General features: G+C 56.9%; 1 protein-coding gene across 1 annotated transcript in view; it reads left to right on the forward strand.

The window, feature by feature from the left end:
* Nucleotides 1-9968, forward strand: part of GLP1R (glucagon like peptide 1 receptor) — a 32309-nt gene extending 22341 nt beyond the window's left edge. The window contains exons 8-13 of the mRNA XM_068558150.1: nt 3979-4039; nt 4579-4648; nt 4769-4857; nt 5200-5338; nt 6243-6284; nt 9801-9968. Of these exons, the coding sequence (XP_068414251.1) occupies nt 3979-4039; nt 4579-4648; nt 4769-4857; nt 5200-5338; nt 6243-6284; nt 9801-9968 (569 nt within the window). The remainder of the gene's footprint in view (nt 1-3978; nt 4040-4578; nt 4649-4768; nt 4858-5199; nt 5339-6242; nt 6285-9800) is intronic.
* The last annotated feature ends 471 nt before the right edge of the window (nt 9969-10439 follow it).

Consider the following 10439-nt stretch of genomic DNA (forward strand, 5'->3'; position numbering starts at 1 on the left):
CCGTCTCTGGGCCTCCCACACCACAGGACCTGCCTTCCTCCTCCCGCTTGCCACACGTTCACTCACTCCTCTTGCCTGCCTCGGGCTGCCCCCTGACCTCTGGGGACTTCCATGCTCCTCCCTTGATGTCGCCTCCTGCCCCTGAGCCTCTGCAAGGCTGTGCCCGGTCCAGCCCGCCCCCTTGGGAAGCTGCCTCGGGTTGCCTGGCCCCTGGCTCTGTGCTCTGTCTGGCCCTCTCGGCCTCCCCGTCCCTGTCCTCACACTTCATCCCTTGTTGCTGATGCTCTTAGGCCACTTCATTCTGTACGGTCCCATTGAGAGTACCTTGAAAGGGGCTTTAACGTGATCAGTGTCCTGACGGCAGGGCCTTACAGACAGAGCAGGCATTGGAACCAGGCCTCCTGACTCCCAGGCCCTGGGCCCCATTGCCTGCCTGTCACACAAGGTTCTCTGGGCTGCACTGCATCTCTTTAGCCCCTGAGGGCCTGGCCGAGCAATCTCAGGCCTCTGCACAGGTGGGCAGGTGGGCCTGGCCTCTGCACACAGCTTTCTGCTCCTACCCTTTCCTCCCTCCTCCACCAGGGCCCAGCCCTTCCCTGCTTGGCCTTCCTCCCCTCCCAGGCCTCTTCATCCTGCTAGGGCCGTCAAACAGGCAGTGGGCAGCTGGAGAGCCCTGCAGCTAGCTAGGGGTGGGGGCGGAGTTAGGCCACTGAAGGGAGCCCTGGGTAGGCTGTCCTCGGGGTGGGGGCATGTCTGTCCATTCCGGGAAACAGCATCAGCACTGTAGTGCTGTCACCATGGTGACCTGAGGGCAGGAACAATCAAAGGGATGGTGTGATGTGTGCAGAGGCATGTGGGTGGTTGGTGGAGGGTTTGGGGTGGGGGACGCAGTGTCCTGGAGGTCTCTGAGTAGGAAATGGGAAAGGGGGTGCCAGTCCTTTCCCACCACTTCACGCCCCAGCTGGGGGCTCAAGAGTCTGAGGAGGCAAAAGGGCAGGACCCAGGGGACACCCCACTTCCCAATCATAACGTCCTTTTCTTGAGGAATTGGGAGATACAGAGAGAGACACAGGGACAAAGACAGAAGGACAGAGAGAGAGACTCACAGAGAGCCCAGAACTCTGTTGTGATGTCAAGAGGCTTGGCCCAAGTTGGGATGCTCAGGAAACAACTTTTAGCTTCATATGCAAATGTAAGAATTAAAATTAGGACTCTGACACATTGGGGGAACCCCCAAAAGGCATGTCAGCTTCTGCTGCCGTCCACGGGCGGCCGGGTGCCCCCATAACCCACCACAAGGAGGCTGCACAGGAGGGAGGCAAGTGATGGACGAGGGAATCATTACTTCTCAGAGCCAGTTCTGTGTGTCTTAGTTCAAGCTTTTTTCTCCAGCCTGTCTTGTTGATTTTCTAAACAGGAGAAGGATGAAGCCAGCAAGGAGTGTGTCATTTTTGCAGGCGGCAGAGCTGTGCCTGCATTTTTTTTTATTATTATTTTATTTTTGGCTGTGTTGGGTCCTCGTTGCTGCACGCAGGCTTTCTCTAGTTGTGGAGAGCGGGGACTACTCTTCGTTGCGGTGTGCGGGCTTCTCGTTGCGGTGGCTTCTCTTGTTGTGGAGCACGGACTCTAGGCGCGCAGGCTTCAGTAGTTGTGGCGTGTGGGCTCAGTAGCTGTGGCTCGTGGGCTCTAGAGCGCAGGCTCAGTAGTTGTGGCACACGGGCTTAGTTGCTCCGCAGCATGTGGGATCTGCCCGGACCAGGGCTTGAATCCATGTCCCCTGCGTTGGCAGGCGGATTCTTAACCACTGCGCCACCAGGGAAGCCCTGTACCTGCATTTTTAAAGACTGTTAAGGAGATGCTGATGAATGAATGAAGTTCACCAGGTCTGGCTGATAACATGAGTGTGCTCCCCAGTCCTGGAGTGGGGTCTCAGAGAAAGGCCAGCAGGTGCCTGGGGATGTCTAAGATGGAGGTTTCCGGACATGTGGGTGGCTCAGGGTGTTGGCATGTTCTTGCCTGGACAGCTTCCCTCCTCTCATTGATACACTGACCCACTCAGGGTCATGCATTCCGTTCTCACTGGGCATCTTCTATGTGGCAGGCTCTGCGCTACGTGCTAGAGCCTTTGGAGGCCATCTGCCTCTTGTCCAGTCTCATGAAGGCCTGTTACTAAAGCATCATGGATGCTGAGAGGTCAGGATTATACAGAAATAAATGGCCAAGGAGAGAGCTATCTGATGACAGCGCTGGTCAGCCGTGAGCCGCTCTGCTTCCCCCAGCTGTCTGCACCGTCAAGCACAGTAGCTCCAGGCGAACGAGCTGCTCCGTAGCTGATGTTGAGTGGACATCCATGTGCTGAGGATGTGGGTGATGGTGATGGGAAAGGCAATTAACTGGGTTCTGCCCTGGAAATGTGCTCCTGGGGGAGATCCCTGAAGCCACACATGTATACACATGGACCCCCTACCACCACACACACATCGTGTCCACACACCTTAATATGCACGCTCTTCCTAGTCTCAGACACCCACATCTCCATCCCTGAGAGGCACCGATAGAGGCAGGCATGGAGAGAGTTGGTGCGGAATGCCATCGAGGGTGGTGGCATTGCAGTCCTGTGTTCTAGTCCCACCTGTGTCCTCCTAAGCTGCCTATCCATCTTCTCATCTGTCACACGAGGATGGACAATCCAATTTTAAGTCAACAAACACATACTGAACTCCCAGATGAGATGAGCACTGAGGCTCTGGAGATGAATGAGGCCTTGTCCTCAAGGAACTGGAAACCAGTGTATTAGTTACCTATGCTGCGTAACAAATGACCCCACATTTAGCTGCTTCAGACAACAATTATGTCTCCCAGTTTCTATGGTCAGAATTCTGGGTTCAACTGAGATGTGTGCCTCGGGCTCAGGATCTCTAAGAGAGGTGCAGTTCAGCTGTCAGCCAGGGTAGCTGTCATCTCAAGGCTTAACGGTTTGGAGAATCCACTTCCAAGCTCACTGTCGAGGTTGTTGGCAGGAAGCTCAGGTCCAGGCTGGCTTTTGGCTGGAGGCCTCCATCCCTTGCCACAGGGGGATCTCTGAGTGCCCTCATGACACAGCAACTGGTGTCCCCCAGGGCAAGTGATCAAATTAAGAGAGAAAGAGCCCAAGACATGCCTTTTATAACCTTTGAAGACCGTCTTTTATAGCCTAATCTCAGAAGTGACATGCCATCACTTCTGCTGTACGTTATTGGTCACACCGACCGATCTGGATACAGTGTGGACCGCACCTGGGTGGGAATACCAGGGGTGGGGTGGTTGGAGGCCATCCTAGAGGGTGCCCACCACACCATGCAGCCTCAGCCATGCGGGCAGTATTGTGGTAGCTGTTGTTACTGTGCCCACTGTGCAGTCAGTTGGGCTGTCAGCGTCAAGGACAGGGCTCCTGTCCAGGCTTCCGCCCAGCCACGTGCAGGGGCGTGGGGGTAGGGGCAGGAGCCTGGAGGGGCTTCAGTGCCTAGAGGAGTTGACTGAGATGGGCAGGTGTGCTGATGCAGGGGTGGGTGGCATCAGAGAGTTGGCCTGTTCCCACCTCGTCCAGCATGTCCTCCCTACCCCACTCTTTGGCCCCGTCTCTCGCTACTTGGGTGTCTTTGTCCTTGTGTCCCAGGCAGGACCCTGGGGGCCAGCCCCGACAGTGTGCCTGGCCCACGGCAGGGGGAGGGCTGTGAGGACTGTGACGTAGCCCCAGTGTGGTGGGGACCTGTAAGGAAGAGTCTGGGGAGTTGGGGTGGGTGGTTCCTGCCGCCTCTTCTCCGAAGCACCCAGACCAGCCTAGTTCCATACCTGCCAGAAAGCGTGGCTTGGGGCCAGGCAAGGAGAGGGGCTGGAGGCGGGAGAGGCCCTGGTAGGAGAGGCCTCTGGGTGTGCCTAGCGGTGGCTCTGGCCTGCCAGCCTCTCTCCCCCCTTCTCTCTTTCCCTCTCTCCTCTTAGGTGTTCCCCTGCTGTTTGTTATCCCCTGGGGCATTGTCAAGTACCTCTATGAGGACGAGGGGTGAGTGTCCTTCCTGCTCTACGGGGGTGAGGGGTATGCTGAGGTCCCTGTCCTCAAACCCCATGGGTTTCCTTGGCCCCCGGCGTGTGCAGCTGCTGCCTGTTGGGAGGGTAAACTGAGGGACCAGGAGCTAAATTTATGAATTTAGTTCTCTAGTCCCCCTCCCTCCCCCTCCCCGGATTGTATGATGACGAGAGTGCTGGGTCTGTGGGGTACATGGTACCCCCCTGCAGGTTCTTCTGTAATAATAACTGAGTGAAACGTTTCTGCTATTTTGTGTTTGGTGCTGAGTACACACACGAGTGTGACTGTAGGTTAATGAAGGGGCTGTGCGTATCTCTGTGTGTGAATGTATATTCAGGACTCTGAGTGTGTGTTGAGTCCTGGGACTGGTTGCTGGGTAGCTCCTGATGGCAGTGTTTGTGTGGGTCTGTGTGTGTCACTTTGCATGCCCACGTGTCTTTGTGTGCCCTGTGCCTGCACTGGGAGCTGGGGGCTCTGTGTGTCCCACCGTGTGCCCGTGTGTCTCTCCTCTCCAGCTGCTGGACCAGGAACTCCAACATGAATTACTGGCTCATCATCCGGCTGCCCATTCTCTTTGCCATCGGGGTGAGTGACGCTGTGGGGTGGGAGTGGGAGCTGCTGTGGGCCCGGGTGGCACTGGGAGGAGGAGGGGGGAGAGAGAGTGTCTTGAGAGGGCCTCCAGCCGCCCTTCCCTCTGCCCTGCAGGTGAACTTCCTCATCTTTGTCCGGGTTATCTGCATTGTGGTGTCCAAACTGAAGGCCAATCTCATGTGCAAGACAGACACCAAGTGCAGGTGACGTAACTGAGCTGCCTTCGCTGGGCACCCTCAGCCCTTCCTTGCGGCAGAGTCAGAGATCCTGGGGTGCTGAGCTTGGATCCCTACGTGATCTTTCTTCCTCCCCCCAGGCCTGGCCTGGGACCCCAAGCCTTGCCCTCACCCCTGTACCTGGGCAGCTCCTGGGCTTCTGGGGGTCTCCACCTGTACTTCCTCTCCTCCAGGCAGCCTGTCCCAGGGTATTCGGTGGGGGAGGATGTCTGTGACCGAGATACCAGGGCTTGGCGGGGGTTAGGGGCACAGAACAGGGAGGAGAGTCCACGGGAGAGGTCCAGAATGCCACCTCCACCCTGCCCCCAGGCTGGCCAAGTCCACGCTGACCCTCATCCCCCTGCTGGGGACCCACGAGGTCATCTTTGCCTTCGTGATGGACGAGCACGCCCGGGGGATGCTGCGTTTCATCAAGCTGTTCACAGAGCTCTCCTTCACCTCCTTCCAGGTGACCGCCTCCCTCGAGCAGTCCCAGGGTGGGGATGGGGCGGGGACCAGCCTGTATCATGCAGATAGGCAGCCTGAGGCCTGGGGGGAAAGTGGCCCTCACCCAGGTTATGTGGTTGGAGCAGAGCCAGAGTCCCCAGGTATGCTGACACCCGGGACAGTCTTCTGTATGAGCACATTGGACAGGAAGTCTTCCCGGATGTCGCCGAGGGCACCCAGCCTGGCATGGCAACTGCTGTCCACTGGGCTGCTAGCTGGCGGCGGGTACCCTGCCAGGTGCTTTACATACATTGTGCAGCTAATCCTCACAGAATCCCAGGTGTGCAGGATTATCCCATTTTCCAAAGGAGGAAACTGAGGCTCAGAGATGTTAAAATGAGATTTTCCAGGTCACATAGTTTCCAAAGCCAAGAATTGAGCCTCTCCACTAGTATTAGATGATGCTGAGGGGGTGTGAATGTCAGTGGGGGTGTAGGAATGTAAGAAACTGGCCCCAGCCCCTCAAATGTCTTATGGGATGGCCACGAGCACGTGGGTCCATGCGTGTGCACTTACACACATGTGCACACACACAAATAGATCACAGGCCTGGAGCACTGGGGCTCCTGAGTGAACAAATAGGGCCAGGCAGGGAAAATTCCGTGTGGTCAGAGATGTACTTTCTCAGCCCAGGCCTCCTCCAGGAGCGGGTGGTTGAAGAACTTCCGCAGTTTCTGAGCAAGGGGTCTTCTCATTCCTCCAGAAAGGAGAGGAGAAGGAACCCACCGCCCCCATTTCTCGGCCTGGCTGGGCTGCCCAGTCTAAGGAGGGGGATGTTGGGGCAGAGCCCCAAGGAGCTTCAGACTAGGCCTGCCTGCCGGGCGCCTCCCTCCCCTTCCTCCTGCTGACACGACTCTTGCTTCCAGGGGCTGATGGTGGCCATCTTGTACTGCTTTGTCAACAATGAGGTAAGGCCTGTGGAGGGACGTGGAGCCCTGGTGGGCTGCTACCATTGGCCGTCCTGTGGTTGTGCAGTAGGGTTGTTCAGTCTTTTCAGCTGAAATCCCTACTCACCCCACTGAGGCACTGGAGTGGAGGAGGCACCTTGTCCCTGTATGGTTTCCTGTGCCTGGGTCTCTCCATCTCTCTCTCTCTCTCTCTCTCTCTCTCTCTCTCACACACACACACACACACACACACACACATACATGTGCAGGATGCCCTAACCATATATGAACTTGGGGAAGACCCAGCTTCTTGTTAAGGGGGTCTTGAGTGAACCAGTGGTGGTGACTGTTACAAGTCACATGCTTGGGGCTTTAAACATCACCATCTCATTTACTTGTCCCTGCCTCCCCGCAAAAAATACCCCTGCTAAAATTCTGGTGTCGATATTCTCATTTCTCACACATGAGAACGTTGAAGATCAGGGAGTCAGAGATACGCCCCAGCTTTGGCCTGGAAACAGTGCAGAGTCAGGATTGAAATGAATTCTGACTGGAAGGAGAAAGCTCCCTTCTGTGCGTGCAGGCAAGGACCCTGTCCACCACGGGAAAGGGATGCGTGCCTCCCGTGGCTTCCTGGTGGCTGGGGTCGGGGTCGGGGGTTCTTGCTGAGCAGATCCCCAGCTGGCCTCTCCCCTTGGGCTCTCCCAGGAGACCCCGCTCGGAGCGCCCAGAGAGCCTGCCTTGTTCAGGCGCATTGCCCGGTTCCTTTCAACCCTCCGCAGACGCCCTGGCTCCTCCAGGCCCACGGACAGACGTGTCACCATCACTGGGTCACAAAAACACACGTGGCTCCTGGGCTGAGACCTCTGTCCATAAGAGCTGTTCTCCAGACCCAGGGTTGCCTTGGCAATGCCGGGTACTTGTGACTCAAGGAGAAAAGATGGCCCTGGCATTGGTCCTGCGTGGCTGCCAAGGCCTGCGCCAGCTGCCAGTGGGCGGGGAGTGGGCACAGGGGAGGGGAGGCCTGGGGGTGGCTTTGCTGTGGCTCTTGTGACTCAAGAGCCTAAGTGCTGGTCCTGAGTTCTGCTCCTACCCGGCTGTGTGACCGGGGCAGTCACTGCTTCTCTCCCCAAGTATAAATGCAGGTGAATGAGCTTTACCAGCTCAGCCCAAATCCCAGAGCCTGGCGTGGTGCCCGGCCCGAGGACATCAGAGGCAGAAATGAGGGTAAACTGAGGGTGAGGAGGCATGCTGACGGGAGTGCTAGGACAGGGGTCCAGGATTCATGTTGTCGTCTTTGTTGTTTCACTGTGAGAGCTCAGTAATAGAAGAAACCCAATGTCAGGTGCTCATTTAGTTAGTCATTTATTCATTTGGCTCATTTAAAAAAACACGTATCGGGAGTACCTGATGTATGCTGGGCACTGTGCGAGGTCCAGGAAGGAAGGTGGGGTCCCGGCCCTCGCGGTGCACCTTCCAAGTTGCGGGGGGGGGGGGCGGGAGACACGGCCAGAAACAAGCGTGGCCTAGAGTCATGGGCGGGGACTTCCCTGGCGGTCCAGTGGTTAAGACTCTGTGCTTCCAGTGCAAGGTGTGTGGGTTCGATCCCTGTTCAGGGAGCTAAGATCCCACCCGCCGCAGGGCGTGGCCAAAAAAAAAGAGTCATGAACGGCAGGAGACCAAGGGTTAGGACACCGGCTTTGGAGTCAGCCCAGATCTAGGTTCAGGTCCTGGCTGAGATTGGGAGAAATACTTAAATCTCTGCACCTCAGCTTCCTTACCTTTAAGCAGGGACTAACAGGAGCTGCCTCACAGTGTTGCTGTGAAAGTTAATAATCTATGGAGAGTGCTGGGCATATAGTAAGCGTCCCGTGAATGATGGTTTCTAATGACAATTGTCATTACGGGGGCCACAGCAGAGGTTCAGGAAAAGTGCTGAGGGAGAGGGAGGCGGAAGGGGACACAGTCCTGGTCCTGTCCGACTTCTTGCTGGTATCCGTGAGACCTCTCCTGTCCCCGAGGTGGCTTCCCATGGGTGTGCCTCAGTTTACCGTCTCTCTCCCCGCCTCCCCAGTTAAGGGCTGTGCCACAAGACTGGCCTGCCTGCTGCTGCACAGGCAGAGGCCGCCACTGGCCTCGGGTATCCTCACCCCAGCTGGCAACACACGCGTCACACACTCAGCCGGGTATCGAACTGGCACCGAGCAGGGGGGGCCATGGGTGGTGTCTGCTCAGCCTCCCTCCCTCACCCAAGCCTGGGCTCGGTGACGCTGGCCGGGATACTGGGGCCATCCTGGCAGGCAGGCTCTGGGCCATCTCAGCTTCACTCAGTTCAGAGAAAGTTCTTTTAAGGAATGGCATGCGGCCAAACCAGGCACCCTGCTGGGCTTAGCTAGATGGATGGCATCCCTGCAGGAAGAGAAGCGGGGTGTTTGCACAGGGACTGATGGGGCGTTGGCAGTGAGCCTCTTACCCACAGCTGCTGACAGCTGGCCGTCCTGGTGGCTGGGGCCTGAGAGGGAGAGCCCAGGCCCCAGATATCCTGATGTGGAGAGGCCTGGTGGCAAGGCGGCGGGGGTCGGGGGCGGGGGGGCATCAGAGAAGCTCTGGAAAGCAAACATAAGGGCACATCCCCTCGCAGGGCACTCCAGATGCCCTGGGCTGGCTGTGCAGGTTCCAGCAGCCTGTCTGGGGGACCAAAATCATGGGCCGTCACAAGGAACCACGGCATTGCCACAAGCCCTCAAGTGACTTGGGCTCTGCAGCGTTACTTGGATTTGTATCCTTCTCCTCCCACAACCTGGTCCCCAAGCATCAGCTCTCTTGAGAAGGCTTTTCCTGATGGGGAGGCTGAGCCCAGCACAGCAGGGATTCTGGTTGGTTGAACTCACCTGGGCTGCACCCACCATGGGTTGGGACCGGTTCCTGGATGGTATTAGTTCAGATCCAGGCTGAGAAGCCCTTGTCCACAGCCCCCTCTTCACTGCCGCTACTAGTCCCAGCCTCATTCTCCCCGTCTCCTCTTCCTCCCCCACGAGGCACTGGGGCCTGGATACAAGCCCTCGGGGAGTTTAGAAGGGTCTGGTGTGGACACCATGAGGGGCAGGGAGGGCTGTCCCTATTCTCAGTCATCCAAGCTGAAATCGGCAGAGTGCCTGCTCTTAAGTCAGATTCTCTCTTTTCCTTTTCTTCTCTCTCCCATCTTCTGTCTCCCCGCATCTCTCTGTCACTCCTTCTTTTCCGTTAAATAATACTGTGATGGATTGTAAAAGGTACTTAGCTGAGTCACAGAGTAGAGATGGAAGAGACCAATTAGATCATCAAGCCTGGCTCTTTCCCGAGAAGAAGCAGAAAATAGGAGACAACAATAAACAATTTTATTGGGATATTAATTTAGGCGCCCGGAGGCCTTGACTTGTGTCTCTTAATATAATGCGGTGGATTTTTTTTCCCTTCCCTACTAATGTAATAATGGGGCTGTATTGTGGGCAGTTGGTTTGCATGATGGCTTTTGCTTCCCTCCTTCTCCCACGGAAGGTCCAGATGGAGTTTCGGAAGAGCTGGGAGCGCTGGCGGCTCGAGCACCTGCACATCCAGAGGGACAGCAGCATGAAGCCCTTCAAGTGTCCCACCAGCAGCCTGAGCTGTGAGGGCACAGTGGGCAGCAGTGTGTACGCAGCCTCCTGCCAGGCCTCCTGCAGCTAAGACTCCAGCACCTGCCCTCCCTGTGGTCTCGCCGCCGGCTGGGCAGCCATCCCAGGTGGGAGAGACCCTCCCGGGGAACGGGGGAAGGGGGTGCAGGGGGAGCTACACATGCACACACACATACTTCCCTGCTTTCCCTCCCTAAGCCCATCAGACAGGGAAATGGGCATTGCCTCCTGGGACCTGTGGATACATTTTCTCCGAGGAGAAGCGGCCTGTTAATTTGATCACTGTGGCAGGCGGAGAAGAAAAAGTGATTGCTGCTGAAACGAGGAGGATTTCTTCCTGTTAAGTCACAAGGCCCCTGGGGTTCCCCCGGACTCAAACTCAAGGTCAATGGCTTATTAGCGGGACTGGGGCTTGTAAGAGGACGCGGCTCTGAAGGAGGCAGATGCAACCTCAGCCAAGCACGGAACTTGGGTAACGCCAGCCACCCCCGACCTGCCTCCTCGTTAAGGGAGCCTGGGCACG

This window comes from Eschrichtius robustus, chromosome 12 (genome assembly GCF_028021215.1).
Source record: "Eschrichtius robustus isolate mEscRob2 chromosome 12, mEscRob2.pri, whole genome shotgun sequence".
NCBI lineage: Eukaryota > Metazoa > Chordata > Mammalia > Artiodactyla > Eschrichtiidae > Eschrichtius > Eschrichtius robustus.